The sequence below is a fragment of the Microcaecilia unicolor genome, chromosome 2 (assembly GCF_901765095.1).
Source record: "Microcaecilia unicolor chromosome 2, aMicUni1.1, whole genome shotgun sequence".
In the NCBI taxonomy this organism is placed as follows: domain Eukaryota; kingdom Metazoa; phylum Chordata; class Amphibia; order Gymnophiona; family Siphonopidae; genus Microcaecilia; species Microcaecilia unicolor.
Window position 1 is genome coordinate 69,231,716 of NC_044032.1, and position 18,475 is coordinate 69,250,190.

Below are 18,475 nucleotides of genomic sequence, written 5' to 3' on the forward strand. Positions count from 1 at the left end.
TCCGTTGTACTACTGGAGGAGTATTAGAAGGTGACGGGATAATGTGCATCCTTTACTCTGCTCTCCCCTTAAATACTCCCGGCTTTCTTTCACCACTGTTGAAAGCTCTCTATTGGAATTCCCTAAATGTCCTATTTCAATAGTATCCTTCAAGGATACTCCACACCAAACCGTGCACCCCTGGGTGACTGTTGGCTCCCCCACCCCTCCCCCCACCCCATTTATTTTAAAAAGCTTTTCTAACTCCTTTTTAAATGTTAGTGCCAGCAGCCTGGTTCCATCCCGGTTAAGGTGGAGTCCATCCTTTTGGAATAGGCTCCCCCTTTCTCAGAATGTTATCCAGTTCCTAACAAATATAAATACCTCATTCCTGCACCATTGTCTTAACCACACATTGAGACTTCAGATATTTGTCTGCTTCTTGGGTCCTGTGCATGGAATGGGGAGCATTTCCAAAAATGCTACCCTGGAGGATCTGGATCTCACCTTTCTACCTAAGAGCTTAAATTTGGCTTCCAGAACCTCCCTCCCATATGTGCCAACACAGCTGGCTTCTCCCTAGCATTATCTCAAAATCTTATCTAGGAGATGTGTGAGGTCCGCTATCTTCGTACCAGACCGGCAAGTAACCAGGTGATCCTCATGTCCACCAGCCACCTAGCTATCTACATGCATAATGATCAAATCACCAACTTTCAGTAGCTGTACTAACCTAACATTTAAGAACTTGAAAGGTATTAATATACAAACAAACCTCTTCCAGAGATGTAGAGGTAGTAGAACCAGAGGACATGAATGGAGGTTACAGGGAGGTAGACAAGAGTAACGTCAAGAAATACTTTTTCACAGAGAGGATAGTGAACACCCTTCCAGGAGAAGTGGTAGAGTAAAAAATGGTAAACGAATTAAAAAATGCATGGGATAGACACAGGTGATCACTAAATAGAAAAAAGGATGGAAATATAAAATGGCTGTTGAGATGTTATGTTGGGCAATAGTAGTGGGAACTAAAGCCAAAGCCAGACAGACTTCTACGGCCTGCATCCCATAAATAGCAAAAGGTAGGTGAAGCTTCAGCTACTCCAGTACTATAGATCACTTTATCACATGCTGTGAGTGAGGAAGCTGGGCAGTTCAGGGGGAGAAGGAGACATCTCGACTGGTAAGCTGAATACTGTCGGTAATATTTGGGGATGATACATACATTATATACATATAACCAAGACTCCCATCATGTTTGTCTGACTATATGGGTGGCATGGTGGAGACTTGACAACCAGTGTTTAAGCAAGGGTGGCTGGGGCCCACACATAGTGGCATGCATGACTGTGGCCACTTTGTTGGATAGACTGGATGTACTGTGCAGCTCTTTATCTGCCATCATTTACCATATTGCTGTGCTACTTTGTTACTTTTTAAGCATTTTTCATAACTCATATTCATTATTGAACCTTCTAGTTATTAGTTGAGCATCTGTTTTGGTTCATACCAACTGATTAAAGCAAAATGTGCATTATGAATTTAAAAAACAATGAATTTGTTTAATAACATACATTGCTTTTCAATGTTTTGAACGTAAGATTTTCGAATAGGGTGTACAAATTTGATCCCTGAGAGAGCTAAAAGTTGCCCCAGTTTTTAGGATATTCATAGTGCATATTCATGATAAATCTTTCATAGATTTGGTTAAAAGAAACGTTAGTTTGACTGTTTCAGGTTAACTTCAAAACAACACAAGTTTGTGGTTCTAGTGGACCAGATTTGCACACCTCAATTTCAGATCTTCTGATTATGAAGACTCAGCATCTATCTTGGGTGAGATGTTCTGTTTAAGCTGGTTTTAAAGCTGAACTGCTAGGAAAGGTGTTAATAAATTTTTTCAGTGGACCTAGCTTTAATATGGTATAAAATAGATTTGGATGTTTCACAAGTGCAAACCACATGTGACCCGCTGAGTGAAAAATTGACAAAAGTTGGGGTTTCAAATAACAGATAAAAGCTATAAACATTTGGAGGGGCAACTTTCAATTTTGACAGTTTTGTGTACTGTAGGGTCAGTAGATTGTGACTGCAATTTTTTTCACAACTTTGATGTTTTTCATGTTCTAGAGGTTAAAAACTGCAGGTACCTGCAGAGAGGTGTATGATTTCTGGGGTTAATTACTTTTTTATTGCAGTTGATATCCTTCTATCGTGGTATAAATGTCACCTTTTTGCTCAGTGGGTCACATTTTAACCACTTTCATTTTCTTATAATACTTTGGTTTTTTTCTTCTAGGACTGCCATAATGCTGGCATGTGAAACCGGGATCCTTAGCTTGGTAGAACTTCTGGTAAAGAAAGGAGCTGATTTGAAGTTGGTAGATGCTCTTGGGCACAGTGTTCTTCACTACTCCAAACTCTCAGAAAATGCAGAGATTCACAACCTCCTGCTCTCAAAGATTTCTCATCAGGATGCCAGTATGTGCCCTATTATTATGAAAGTATTTCCTTTACTGTTTTGAGTACATTCACAATGTTCTTTTACCAAGGATATGCAAATTCAGAGAAGATATGTACGTGACTGAAATTTAAAATTTGTGTTCTGCTTTTCCAGAGAAAACCCATGTTCAGAGCAGATAAAAGACAAAATTTTAAAACTCACCCATATATAAAATGGATATTAATAGAGAACATTCATTAAAATTATAACTGATTTTTTTTTTTTTTTTACATTTGATTATACCCCTTACTTGGTTACCCAAGGCAGTGTGTAAAATAAAAAAAAAAGAAAAACATAAAATTCTTTGCATTGATAGCCATCCATTTTGCATACACTATTAATTACACTCATCTTTAAAACCCCATAAAATGTAAAATATATATGCAAAAACTAAACACATTGATAGCTCACCCCTGTTATTGTAAAAAAGCCATGCTTCAACCAACTTTCGACATTCTGCATGAATTGGAAAATGTATACTAGAACAGACCGATGGTCCATCAAGCCAAGTATTCTGTTTTTCCAGTAGTGACCAATCCAGGTCACAAGTACCTGGCAACATCTCAGAAGAGTAAAACAGATTTTATGCTGTTTCTACTAGAAATAAGCAATGGATTTTCCCATCCATTTTAATAATGGCTTATGGACTTCTCTTTTAGGAAATTATCCAAACCTGTATTAACCCCTGCTAAGATATGCGTGCCCCTAGTTCTAGTATTTTGGGAAAGAGTAAACAAACTATTCACCCCTACCCATTCCACTCCACTCAGTCTCTTCTCCAAGCTGAAGAGCCCTAGCCGCTTCAGCCTTTCCTAATAAGGAAGTTGTCCCATCATTTTCATTGCTTTTCTCTGTACTTTTTCTAATTCCTTTATTTTTGTACTTTTTTGGGATCTTGCCAGGTAACCTCCGCTCACAGGACAAATCCCTCCTCTCAGTACCCTTCTCCACCACTGCCAACTCCAGGCTCCGCTCATTCTGCCTCGCCTCACCCTATGCTTGGAATAAACTTTCTGAGCCCTTACGCCAAGCCCCCTCCCTACCCATCTTCAAATCTTTGCTCAAAGCCCACCTCTTCAATGTTGCTTTTGGCACCTAACCTTTATACTTTTCAGGAAATCTAGACTGCCCCAATTTGACTGCCCCTATTTGACTGACTGTACATTTGTCCTTTAGATTGTAAGCTCCTTGAGCAGGGACTGTCCTTCTATGTTAAATTGTACAGCGCTGTGTAACCCTAGTAGCACTTTAGAAATGTCAGGTAGTAGTAGTATTTGTGTCCTGGATTGGCCACTGTTGGAAGCAGGATGCTGGGCTTGATGGACCTTTGGTCTTTCCCAGTATGGCAATACTTATGTACCACCTTAAAACCTAGGTGGTTTCTAAAATTACATACATAATAAGAACAAAACACAAAAAATGCAAAACAATCCAATTATTACCCATTAGATTAAATCAGTTAAACACTATAGTAATCACTACTCCTAGAATGCTGCCACAAAAAGCTGTGTTTTAAGCTGCTTCTAAAATCGAAACACATCATTACATAAGCATAAGTGACCTTTGAGTGCATTCTGTAGCTGTGTACCAGCCACTGTAAATGATGACCTTGTTTCTGCATAGTGCGATTGCATAATTGGATCCAGTGACAATTGTGGTGTTTTATCCGATCTCAAATATCTGGTAGGATGGTATACCTTCAAAATTTCCTGAAAGTAGGCAGGCACAACCGCATACAAAGTGCAATGAATTAGTGTCAGAACCTTATACTGTATCTCCTAAGAAATGATGAGACATGAACAAACTTACCCACCCCAATTATTAATCGTGCTGCTGCATTTTGGACTATCTGCAAAGCCCTAAGTTTCAGTGATGATATTCCAAGATATAGGGTATTGCAGTAGTCCAACTGTGACAACACTAGATCTTGTACCACAAGTCTCAGATCATAAGTGGATAGCGTCGGTTTAAGCCTGTGGAGCATATGTAGCTGGAAAAAAAAAAAGCCTCAACTTTACTAATCTGGGCACCCGTGTTCAAAGCACTGTCTAATTGAACCCCTAACAGTCTCATCTCCTTTTACACAAGTACATATTTATCAACCACATTGACCCTTTCAGGCCTTGAGTTGTGCTCAGTTTCCCCCACAATCATGACCTCTGTCTTATCCACATTCAAGCACGTTCCATGCAATGCCATCCAATCTTTCACCCGCCCCATATACCTACTCAATCATCTTTTTTGAGGATACGGTGACCAGAATTGCACACAATATTCAAGGTGTGGTCGCACCGTGGAGCGATACAAAAGCATTATAACATTATCATTTTCCATTCCTTTCCTAATAATTCATAACATTCTATTTGCTTTCTTAGCTGCCGCTGCACACTGAACAGAGGGTTTCGATTTATCATCAACGATGACAGCTAGATCTTTTCCTTGGCAGTAATTCCTAATGTGCATCACTTAGCTATAGTTTGAGTTCCTCTTTCCCACATGCATCACTTTGCACTTGCTCACATTAAACGACATTTGCCATTTAGATGTCCAGTCTCATAAGGTCCTCTTACAATTTTTCACAATTCTCTTGCAATTTAACAGCTTTGAATAACTTTGTCTCATCAGCAAATTTAATTATCTCGGTAGTTATTCCCCTCCCCTCTCTAGATCATTTTTAAATATAAATGTGTTAAAATGCAGCAATCCCAGCACAGACCCCTGGGGAACCCCACCATCTACTCTTCTCCATTGAGAATAATAACCATTTAACCCTTCTCTCTGTTTTCTATCTTTTAACCAGTTTTTAAGACACAATAGAACATTGCCTCCTATCCTATGACTTTCTGATTTCCTCAGGAGTCTTTCTTGAGGTATTTTGTCAAATACCTTTTGAAAGTTCAGATGCACAATATTGATCAACTCACCTTTATCCACATATTTAGTCTCCCCTTCAAAGAAATGTAGTAGATTGGGGCAAAATTTCCCTTGACTAAATCCATATTGGCTTTGTCTCATTAATCTATGCTTATATATATGCTCTTTAATTTTGTTCTTTATAACAGTCTCTACCATTTTGGCCAACACCGATGGGTAGCATATTCCACAATTTCAGACCAAAATAAGCAAGAGTTCATCTAGTTTCTTGTAATTGAATACAGAAAGGGACACTCAGCACTAATTGTTGTGACGAAAACAGTATACAAGCCTCATGGATAGCCAAAACATCTGCCAAATATAGACATTTTCTGTGGTGCACTGCCTTGAAAGCCAAATGGTGTTTTGAACTTGATGATCTTCTCCATTGGTATGCAGGGTAGGGAATGAAGAGTGGCGTAATGTGGTGATAATATCTCTGCTGTCACACGAGTTGCCATATTTTATATGAATTGTATATGGTGTAATTGCTTTTTCAACAACCTGAAAAAAACAATTATAGTAGTCCAGTTGATTCATAATTAGAGTGTACCATAGTCCTGCTGAAATGGTTTAGGATGTTTAGGTAAACAACTGGCAAAACAGCAAAGTTTGAGTCAGGCACACAGAATGGAATAACTTGGCCAGATCTCAGAACTAAACTTAAAGTTCTGAGCATGCACCCTTCCTGCATGCAGTGATCTTCTCTATACCTCAATTTGTTTTCCTCTCTGCTGAATAGAGGTTAAAATAAGCTTATTCTTATCCTTATTTTGTTTTTCTAAAAAAAAAAAAATGGATATGGAATGTTTCAACCCTGCCCCCAATACGGCAGAATTATCAAACTCATCTGAACAAGCTGTGCAGTCATGAAGACTCTTGTTTGTGCAAAAGGAGAAAGCCTCTGCAGAAGTCAGCTGACTCTGTGAACTTTAGCAGATTATCTGCTGTGAATATTGCCTCTAATCCCATGCACAGTGACTTTGAGTTCAGCCACTAAAGAGTTATGTCAAGGATCTCCAAAATGGGGAAGAGAGTCAAGTCCAAGACTCTAAAGTGTAGGCATCCTCAATACACTCACGTAGACCTTTCAAAGCTACCTTCTTAATCAATGGAAAAGTGCAGGCACTCCAAACTGATGACCCTCTGAGAGAAGACCTGCACAGACAACATCTGCAATATCTGCACCATCTAAAAGGCTTTGACAAGACAATAGCACAGGCCTGAGTTCGCCACCCCCAGTTCAGATAACAGATTTCATTGTGCTCCAAAGTATCCAGCAGAAAGCAAAAGAGCTGTCATCTTGTTCTGCAATCCACAGCATGACATCCAAATTGTCATCTTCTGTTCCCCAACCTGTAGAGTAATTTCCAAGCCATGATCTCTGGTCACAGTACCTGATCAGTGGTCTCTGTCAGTTTTACAGCATTTACCAGAGTAGCTACATTCATTGCTGAAGAAGCTGCTTAATGATTGTCAAGGCCTGCTGTAAGGATCTTTCAAGTGGCACCCAACTTGGAGCACCATTAGAGCTTAACACGTTTTTTTTTTTTTTTTGGCACCCAAATTTGGGTGCCTTTTACAGAGCCAGAACCTTCTTGCAAATGTTATATCATATGGCTGCAGTAGTATATGCCTTTCACCTCAATATGAGAAAACCACAATATCATCACAGATTCCAAAGGAATCAGTGCATCCAGCCTCTCTTTACCAGAGCTTGTCCATTTCCTTCACTGTAGACCATGTTAGTCATTGATCTCTGACCTCAATCTGAGCAGAGATGTCCCCTTTATATTACTGGAGGAGTATTCTATAATGGCACCAAACGCTTCCAGCATCAGTTGAAGAGCTTCCCTTAGAGGCCAATGCAGAAAGCAACCACAAACTTAGCTGCAGGATTACTGAGGGTTGAAGGCTGGTTGTACGCGTCGAGGAATGCCAAGAGGACTTGTGCGCGGGTGTTAACTCGCACAGAAGACGCAACAGCAACTTGTATGAAAATGTATACTGATAATTTTAGGTATTCCAAGGTATGCAAAGAGTATGCTGCCCACTTGTAACGTTCACAACGTAAGAATTTTCCACGAGGGTTCAGGTTAGCGTAGATCGTTTTGCAGAGAGGATTTCTTGTCTTTCACATTAAAGTGTTGGTTTTGTCTTTTCATGGAAGCAGAAGGAAGTCCATGCAAGTATTAAAGGCAGATGTTAAGTAACAAATGGTCACTTGTCAGAACAAAAGTGTAAGTGAAAATACACATTGGTGCTTGTTCTGTGCCTAAATATGAGCCTCTTGAAAATTTTCAAGTGTAAAACAATTTGCACAAGGCTTATATTTAGGCACAGAAAAACAATTACAGGTTATGTTGACACTTGTTTTTTTGTTTGGACATGTGTACAAGAAGCTGCACTTACTGCGAAACCTTGTGCACATTCATTCAGCATCATTTGCTGCAGGTTTTTCGCTCATAAAATTTGCATGAGTGGAGGAGTGGCCTAGTGGTTAGGGTGGTGGACTTTGGTCCTGGGGAACTGAGGAACTGAGTTCAGTTCCCACTTCAGGCACAGGCAGCTCCTTGTGACTCTGGGCAAGTCACTTAACTCTCCATTGCCCCATGTAAGCCGCATTGAGCCTGCCATGAGTGGGAAAAGCGTGGGATACAAATGTAACAAAAACAAAAAATAAATGCAATTTTGTTTCCTGCATGCTGCAGTATTACATTCATGGTAGAAGCCATGCACTACATCCACCATGGCTCAACCGTGAGCCTTTCTGCATCTCGTCCTCAGCTCCTGCAAAGAGCTTTATCATAATTAGAAAAAATGCTCCATATCAATCTGACGTTTAGGGCAATATTTTAATCCCTCCAATTGTTTGTACATTTTCAGGATCAGTCATTCTTAATACAGACCAGCAATTAATTTGCTACATTTTTTATTTCAGCAAGAAAGTAGGTGCGAGTTCCCTTCATCTATTCTGGGAAACAGCATAAATTTAGTAATTTGCCTTTCATTGCATAAAGATCCAAGCTATAAACATCCCAGGTGGTCAGAACCAAATGGTGGACAAACGTAGCAGGATTCTTTAGCCCCATAAGTGGTCTCTGAACCATCAAATCTTTGAAAACATCGTGTGGGCCTGAGGCACTTCTCATGTAGGCTTATTACCAACACCAAAAACACAAGCTACCTCCTCTACTGTTCAATATCCCCATTCTCTGATCAGCTGGCAAGAGATGTGTGGACATAGACTGTACTTAGCTTCTGTTCTATGCTTATCATCCTCTAATACAAGTACAGCTCATCACCATACTAGCTACAAAATTGGACTTGGTTAACTCAAAAAGGCAGACAGTTCTTCCCCTCTGCAAGCGTCTAGTTTACCCAGCTTTTCACTAGTCCTATCAGCATGGAAATAGAGCAGCATTCAGTTTCTGCCCTGTGTCTTCAAACCCTAATTCAAGATAATCTGATTAAAGACAGAAAACCTTCCCCCAGACATATTTATGCTTTTTTAAATAGAAGAGATTTTCTGTCTGATATTTCACCAACCATGACCCCACACAGTGTACTACAAACACCATACTGCAAAACTTACACATATGTTTTATTTTATTTTTTAATAACATTTAAGCTACATACTGGTTACAAAGTAAAGTACTGTAGTATATTTGCAAATCAATAATAAATCAAATAGAAATAATTTGAAAATTTAAGAAAATTAAGGAAAAAAGCAGGAGGATATTACTCAAATATAAATGTCTAACCCTATATCTCACCCCATCAGTGACTACTAGGAGCATTAACTGGGAATTCAAACATTTTTGCATCCAAAATTAATTTGTTCAGGCTCATGGAACAAATATTTTGTCAAATCCAAAATATTATACATTTACAAAGAAAACGAAGCTGAAACCATCTCCCAAGGAACAGTACTGCCTGTCTGTATTAAAGGATTTTTTTTCCTATTCTCCTGCGTAATTATTCTAACGTCGGGAAAAATCCAAATTTTAAATCCAAGAAACAAATCAGATCTATGGTGAAAATTAACTTGGAGTGTTCCAGAAGACTGTAATATCCAAATTATCAACTGATACCTCTTCACCTCAGCTTGACCACTGCTTCATACTTGCCACTGAGACTATATAAAATAAGCCTTACTCAACCTCCTTCATATATTTCTATTCTATTGGACTAGATATTGGAGATTTACAAAAATTAAGAACACTCGGGTTCAGATGCCACAAGGAATTGTCAATATGCTCGAGCTTCTGTTGTGTCAATCTTATCCTTGACCAATGCCGCTTGGAGCAGTAGAAGGTTTCTTGCCATGACCTCCAAACTCCATAACTGCTCAGTTAAGGATTTTAAATCAGACTGCCCTCCAAAAGTCTTTTGCATGTGCTCAACAATTAATGTTAAAAGCTGATACTGACAGATGCAAAAGCACCAGAGCATCATATAAGCTTCTAACAGTAACTTCTACTGGTTTCTCTATGATGGCAAATCAAAACCAAACCTACCAGCAATCCTCCAGCTGCCATCAGAGCAGCCAGATCTATAGAAGCACTGGACCACAGTGAGCCATTAACCTAAGACATTTCTTTATAAAGAGACCATGGGGACATGTGCTTATCCATTAAAACAGATGGTACAGAATGTAGTTGGGGGGGGGGGGAGGGAGCACTGCCTCACCTGTGTCACACATAGGAACCGGAGTGCTACATTGCTGGCCAGGAGACTATCTGTGGAATGGTTGTTTGGTGAATAATTAGTTAGATTCTTGACATACCACATTTCTGTGGAGCAACCAAAGTGGGTTACATATTATATACAGGTAGTTTCTCTGTCCCTAATGGACTCACATTCTAAGGAAAGGTAAGTTGAGTATACTCAGACTCCCTTTGCATTTTCCCATGACAAAAAACATGAGGGAAATGTCTAACTCGTGCCTTCTGCTAATATACCATCTTGGTCCTCAGAATCGTCTATATCACCTCTGTTACCTTAGCCTTCAAATTTTCTCCACCAGAATACTTCTTGGCACACATTCTTCCTTTCACGTACACATATAATTTTGGTTTGTCCATGTCTGGTTGTTTCCAGAATCATGAAGCCATCTGTGCCATGGGACCTCAGTGTCATCCCTCATGAAACTTCTGTTTGAACTCATGAAATCCACAATTCCCAAGCATCTCGCCTGAAAGATTCGTGATCTAGTAGCAGTTCAGCCAGAGTAATCAGCAAGCTTCAGGCGTTGGCCACTTCTGAACCATACTCTGTTCAATCATAACAAAGTAGTCTATACTTGATATTAATTAGAAGCAGTTTATCAAATCAAATCCTAAATTCATACTAAAGGTAGTTACTTCCTCTTGGGGATAATTTTAATACTTTTTCCCCCTATACATAAAACTTTTTTAACATGCATAAGGACTTTTATAAAATTATCCCAGGTGATACTCACATAGTACATAAGAACATCAGAATTGTCTTACTAGGTCAGACCAATGGTCCATCCAGTCCAGCATCCTGTCTGCAACAGTGGGCAATCCAGGTCACAGATACGTGGAAGAAACCCAAATAGCAACATTCCATGCTACCAATCCAAGGGCAAGCAGTGGCTTCCCCATGTCTGTCTCAGTACCACACTATGGACTTTTCTTCCAGGAACTTGTCCAAACCTTTTTTTAAACCCACATACGCTAACCGGTCCTGGCAACGAGTTCCAGAGTTTTAGCTATTGAGTGAAAAAATATTTCCTCCTATTTGTTTTAAAATTATTTCTGTGTAACTTCATTGAATGTCCCATTGTCTTTGTACTTTGAATGAGCAAAAGATTGATTCACTTTTACCTGCACTACTTAGGATTTAGTATATCTCAATCGTATCTCCATTTAGCCATTTCTTTTCCAAGCTGAAAAGCCCTAACATCTTTAGCCTTTCCTCATATGAGAGGAGTTCCATCCCCTTTATCATTTGGTCACTCTTCTTTGAACCTTTCTTAATTCCGCTATATCTTTTTTTTGAGATACGGCAACCAGAATTGAATGCAATTCTCAAGGCGAGGGCCACAATGGAGCGATACAGAGGCATTAGAGTATTGATGGTCTTATTTTCCTTATAATTACTAGCATACTGTTTGCTTTTTAAGCCACTGCCATACACTGAGCAGAAGATTTCAGTGTATTGTCTACAGTGACAGAGATCTTTTTCTTGGGTGCTGATCCCAAGAAGGTGCATACTTTTACGTGATCTGTGTGTAGGTGTACTCTGTAGTGGAATTTGGGCAGAAACCAGGCAGAGTTATGTAGACAATCTGCTTCTGGTGGTAAAGGTGGATATTAGACCCCCTTAAAGATTCTGTCTACGATTCTGTATTTGGTTACTAGGCATAGATTGGTACTGATTATATCAAAAACCACAGATTGTTGGATCACTGGGCAGCAGGATAGATCTTCTTTTCCTCTGATTCTTTGGATGTACCTGTTCCATTCGTGGATAGTTTATTTGAGTGTGTTTTTCATTTTGCATAAGTTCCTGGTGGTTAGATGTTTTTTTGATGATGTATCTTTTCATACATTATTGCACGCACTGCATTTGTCCAGGTTTGATTATGGCAACATGGTGTTTGTGGATTGTCAAGGTCAAACCTGATGCATTTTTGCAATCTCTGCAGAATGTGGCAGAGCGGCTAAATTTGATCATGTGTTTCTTCTTTGTGTGATATCACTGGCTGTTCAGTACAGATTTGAATTAAAACTTTGGTCCTTCTACACAAGCCTACAATGGTAGAACCTCTTTATCTTTAACTGAATTGTTTATACCTTATGTTCCAAGGAGACAGTTAGTCTTCTGTAGTGCATAGGTTGGCTATTCTTGATTATTCTAGGGATTGGTGGCGCTGTACCCAGAGAAATGCCTTTATTTTTTTTTAATGTAGCCCTGATGCTTTGGAATGCCTTGCCTAAAATGTTGCCAACAGAAGACTCTTTATATAGGTTTAAATGCCAGTTGAAGGCATATTATTTTGCAGCTGTCTTTCCCACTTTTACTTAGAAGGACTAATCTGATATTCTCCCTGTATGCATGTATTGGAATGTGAGGCCTGGTTTCACGTGTGCTTTCCTATTTATTGGTGGTCTTATTCATATTAAGATTTTTATTGTTCACTACTGTGTTCCATTTAAAGAGTAATAAATCATAAACATTTAAGCACATACTTTTATATGATAACATTTACACTTTTCCTGTTTTTATGCTTTGGTTGGCGAACACAATTTGAGGGAAGGTAGCCGTTAACAAGTAAAGCTGTAGAATGTATAATTTATAGACGTACTGTTAAGTAGCACCAGTTGGATCCCTTTTAAAAATTAAAGAAAAGCAAAGAATTCAAGTGATAACAGAATTGTTATTAAAGATAAATTGTAGCTTGATGGTTGAAAAAGACAAATACTTTGTTGGTGTTTGGATGTGATTCGTATGTTTTGTGTGTCTGTGTGTAGAAATAAAGATTAAAAATAGCTACTATAGTGTTTCCTATTCTGGAGGCCATCCACGCTGAATATGCATGAAAGACACTTGTATATGTTGACTCCCTAGTTCTATATAGTGCGCCACAAGTTTGGTGCTAATTTGGCATGTGTAACCTTTGGAGCTCAAACAGAAGTTTAGCACCAGAATGGTGTAAATAGCAGTTACTTGCTTAACTGCTATTTACACTGCACTTAGGCACTATTCTATAAGGTAGTAACTAAGGGCCCCTTTTACTAAGTTGCAGTCGGCCCAACGCAGCCTTTCCACTTGCTAAACGGGAAGTATCGCCAGGCTACCACAGCAGCCCGGTGGTACTTCCCACCCCTAGTGCACCGTCATATCTGGCGCTACAAAAATAGTTGTGTTCATAAGTTTCCAAGTTTATTTAAAATTTGATATATTGCTCAAAGTAAATCTAAATAAAATACATCATAGGTGGAAATGAATGCCATTGAAATAGAATAGAAAGCAGAAAAAAGAGTAGAGAAGAGCAAAGAAAGAAACACATACAAGTAAAATGAAAGGAAATCTGCAGATCCACAAAAGTTCCTAAAGGTGACGGTCTAGGCCGTGTGCGAACCGGGGATGGCAAGAGGGGAAGAATCATGTACCAAAAGCTGCTGTAAATTAGAATGCTTTCAACTGTTTCTTATTAATGGAAAGGGATGTCTCCTGCTTTATAGGCAAGGGCAAAGTATTCCACAGGGTAGGGCCTGAAACAAAAAACTATCTAGATCTAATAGAGTTCAACCCCCAAAAAATGGGTTAACCAATTGCAGCTGTGAAGACAACCTAAGTGGCCTAGAAGGAGTATAAGGAACTAACAGTTCCAAAAGATACTGTGGCATACCTGAATTCAAGGTCTTATAGACCAAGTAAAGAATCTAGTGCATTCAGTAACTGATGGGGAGCCAGTGTTCTTCACGGAGAAAAGGCGTAACATGATCAGATCTCTTGTAATTGGTCAGCAGTTTAATAGTTAGGTTTTGAACCACCTGGAGGCGTGTAAGATCAAATTGGCACAAACCAATATATAAGGCATTACAGTAGTCTATCTGACTAATCATAAGAGACTGGATCAAGACCTGCAAGGCTGAAATTGAAAAGAGGCTGCTAGCAGTATAAAGCATCTTAAGTTTATAAAAATTGTGTTGTATGACCGAGAGATCAGAGTTGTAAGAGTTAAATTTTGATCCAAGGTAACACTCGAGATTTTCACAGTAGGATGAAAAGAAATATTACAGCCAGATATCGACAATGGAGACTGCAGCTCTGGAGACCCACGTCTGCAAAAAGAACCCCTGTGGATTTCTCAGGGTTCATCTGCAGCCTATGTAACACAAACCATGCAGTAAGCAGCCAAGGTTATTGAATCAAATTGCTCATTTCCTGGACATAAAGTCAGTATATCATCCACATAAACATAAAGAGTAAGGTCTAATGACTGGGTCAGAAAGAGAAGTGGAGACAAAGATATTAAGCAATATAGGGGCTAATAACGAGACTTCTGGTACCCCCTGAAGGAACAGTAAATGGGTCAGATCATGAACCACCCCAATGAATTATATTAATTCGACCCTGAAGATACGAAGTAATCCAAGCCAGAACAGTATCTGCAACGCCAATGGCTTGTAAATATCAGAGAAGTAAACCATGATGAACAGTATCAAAAGCGGAAGAAATGTCCAAAGAAATAAGAATCACAGTCGTATCCTGAGTTAGATGTTGAAGAAGAAAGGAAGTAATCCCAAGAAGAGCAGTTTCCATACTATGACCCCTGTTTCACTGGGATGTAGAATAGCAACTCTACCTAAAAATTCCCCTAACTGAGCAAGGACTATCGATTCCATTAACTTCCCTAAAAAAGTTAGGTTTGCTATAGAGTGTTAATTGGTGACATCCTTATCCTTAAGCTTATTATCCTTCAATTTAGGAAAGAATAGCAGTCTTCTTCCAGTTTTGAGATACCAGGCCCATCTCTAGGCTCTCAACAATCATATGTGTAAAAGGTAGAAACAGGGTGGAAAGCTGTTTCATAAACCCCGACAGAATAAGTGTCAACATTTAGGTGCTACAATTTACACTTGCCTTTTGCATGGCATAAGTGTTAATGCCTAAATATGGGCACGCACATGCTGACTTGTGCTCTATTCTATAATAGAATCTGGATGCCCAAATGCCGTTATAGAATATTGTCGTAGGCAACAAAAATCTGTGTGCTAACCTTTAGTGCCCTTTATAGAATTGTCCCCTGAGTGTCTAGTATATACAAATCTCTCTGATGCATATTCAAGATAGTTATCTTGAAAACTAGATTGTTTAGGCGCAGCTGCAGGACTGAGTTGGGAAACGCTGAGCTTAGGGAATGGTTGGGAATTGTAGTGTTCTAAAGTTTGTGTGAAATTCATTTTTTATATTTTAACTTTCAGGTACAAAGACTCCCACAAAGCCAAAACAGGTATTTTCTCCTTTCTTTTTCTACATTAAACTTTCAAAGGGTTTTTTTTAGGCACAAAGTATTCTGGAAAAGCAGTAAATAACAAAGTGCTTAAAACAATTCCATTAAATGGAGTTTGTATGTGTGACATGTCAGAGGCCATAAACCTCATTTTTTGAGTTGGAGATGCTAGATGTGTCGCCTTTTAACAGCTAGATCAATTTTCTTCATTTTCTCAAATTAAGTCTGTAGCAGGCATACTTGGAGCAGAAAAACAGTCTTGTTTTAAGGACCCTCAAAGGTCTAGATTGAAGACTTCTCTTTGTGCCATTTGAGCAACAAAACAGGAATGGGAGAGATTTTATACTGAGCATATCCTTCAGTTTGGAGACCCTTGGTAAATAGTGCCCACTGATCAAGAATAGTTACTACTGTTACAGATCTTTAAAACATGTAAAGAGACATTTTTCTGTCAAATAAGATGTGAGGATGAAGGACAAGCTGGATGGGATTGAGGTCTGTCACCACTGCATGTAAGAGAATCAGGATCTTTTCCTGATAATACATACCAGGGAGCTCAAGGGTACACTTCTGCTGGGCTCTGAAGTCCTTGTCTTTAAGTAGAAGACAGCAGGTATGCTCTTTGAGGATGGTGGTAGGATCTATTGAGAAGGAAAAATCCTATTTATGGATGAAGGTTCATTATTTTTCAATTTTTAACCCTCTCTTCAACATCTCTCCTGGTTTCTAGTAAGGAATCGGGGGAGACTGTAAGCCAAAAAATAAGATTAGCAGTACCAGATAGCTCATTGTTCTTGCTGATGTTAAAGCACTGGTAGTTCATGATTTAACTTTAAATTTCTGTGTAAGTGGAAGGGATAATGCTAGCTATGGTAGAAAATAACCACTTGTGCCATTTTCAGTGCTTTATATTCACTACAGCAGTGATTTGAATCCATTTGCCTAATTTCTGTAAAGCATTACAAAGGGAGAGAGAGGAATGTAAAAATGACCTAGATCCAATAAGCACGTGAACATTTTTTTAAATAGGGTCAGAATAGATGTATATAAGCATGCTTTTCATGCCTGCCTTGTTTTGGTGTGAAAGGCTCAACAGAGTTTAATTTTTTTTTTTTTTTTTTGCCTACTCTCCTTCTCTTCCTCCTTATTCCTTTAATTTTCCATAGGATATTTTTGATGTGGTGTTTAACTTGTTTTGAGGGTCATGAGTTTAACTGGTATTGAAAGTTGTGAAAAAAAAAGGAGAGAGACTGAAAAGTCCTACAGGTGCCCAGTTATGTTAAAAAAAAAAAAAATCCTTTTAGAGGCCAGCATTCAGATGTTACTTCGTACATACAAAGTGTTTGATTACTGTTATCTTTGGACTTTGAACTACAAGCGTGCTTTATTACTGAAAATGGCCCTAAGACAAAGAAACTGTAAAGATTTGTGCCTCCTTTCTCTAAGAATGTCTTAAAAGCATGGAAGAATGTAATTTTTATGTTTGTGTTTTAAAAGTGTAAAAGTGAGTTTGGGGTTTTGATAATACCTACCTTGAACTTTTTGTAAGCAGACTATCAACAGCATACAAAAATTAAAATTTTCACTGAAGGGCAATGCACAAAGCTTACCACATTTTGCTTTAAATTGGTTGTAGCCAGTCTAAAGCAAACATTATTTAGCGAGTAATGCAAAAAGGGGTTTTCTATGGCTCTAATGTGTGCCGTTAGCAACTACCAAGATCCCTATGCTAATGTATTACAAGAAGCTCATTAGTGTTATAATGAGCTTTCCGTGCAATGCACAGCTCCAGAACTCCTAGCTATAACGGTCTAGATTTTACAGCAGCTCTGGAGCTGTCAGAGAAGAGGAACATGCAGGCAGCTGCAAAGGCTGCCTGCTTGTGCCATCTCCTGGGCCCAAACAAAACCCTCTTATGTCCCCCCCCCCCCCCCTCCCCCTGGTACTACTCTAAAAACTCTGTGGTGGGTAAACAAATGCATTTGACAGCTTTGAGTCAGAAACAATGACCAGTGCATGAAGAGGGTTCCTTGCACCTCATTTGCATGCTATCTCCTATGTGCATTGGTCGCTGTTTCTGACTCAGTAATTTTTCCCGCGACACCCGTATGTGACGAGTGCCTTTATGCCCTGAAAATTACCTCCCACAACCTAAACATGGTCCTAGGCCCTCCTTTATACCTGTCAAAAAGGACATTTATTGTTGATCCTTGGATTAAGGCTGTGTAATTTTTAGACAGTCTACCCAGTTAAAACAATATTTTCTTGGGTAAATGATTTTTGATGATTGCTCTTTTTCAAGCAGTACTTCCTTAGGAAAAAGATAATTTTTAGAGATTTTCCATTTACCACAATTAGGAGATTGGGAGACATTGTTGGAACATCTTTTATTGTCATGCATAATGTTTTCATGGCATTATTTGTGTTCATTGTGATGTACCAAAACCCAATATGCTTACGAAGTGGCTTCATAACCTTCCCACCCCCTACAGTTCAAATCTAAACCTAGCTCCTCTGATTTTCATAAATGTTTCTAACCACCTTGTTACATGGCCAGCATAAAGGGAGTTTTGTTTACATTATGCTATGCTATGCTACATAGTTCTTATATTCCACTAAATTCCATCTAGATTCTGAGTGAATAACACAATAAAGAAATCCTTTATATAGGAGAATTACATGCAATCTTTCATGAAGAAAATGACAATCACATTGCCAATATAGATCTATCTTAATTGTCCATACAGATTAAACTTGCTCAGTAAATAAATATCTTCAGACCTTTATGAAAGGCATAATATATTTGAATTCTTCTAATAACTCAGAAAGTAAGTTGTTCCAAATTTTCATGCCCTGATACAGAAAAGGGGACTCTAAATAAGGTTACCTCTAAAAGATGGATAATTTAATTTTTAATTCTAATGTTGTATTACCACATGGTGTTCAAAATATTCTGCTTCAAACAACTGCAGCTGGTTATAAATCACACTTATTTATTCTTACTTTTATTAAGAGGACCTCAAATCTTCCCAGCTTGGCTGTTCTATTCAGAGCTCATTTGCATGATATTTTCTTACATGCGCTCAAGC

The 18,475-nt window shown here is 38.7% G+C and overlaps 1 protein-coding gene across 4 annotated transcripts in view; it reads left to right on the forward strand.

The window, feature by feature from the left end:
• RAI14 (retinoic acid induced 14) overlaps nucleotides 1-18,475 on the forward strand; it is a 266,149-nt gene that overhangs the window by 190,072 nt on the left and 57,602 nt on the right. For all 4 annotated transcript variants that reach the window (XM_030193017.1, XM_030193015.1, XM_030193019.1 and 1 more), the window contains exons 9-10: nucleotides 2,279-2,460; nucleotides 15,358-15,386. In XM_030193017.1, the coding sequence (XP_030048877.1) occupies nucleotides 2,279-2,460; nucleotides 15,358-15,386 (211 nt within the window). The remainder of the gene's footprint in view (nucleotides 1-2,278; nucleotides 2,461-15,357; nucleotides 15,387-18,475) is intronic.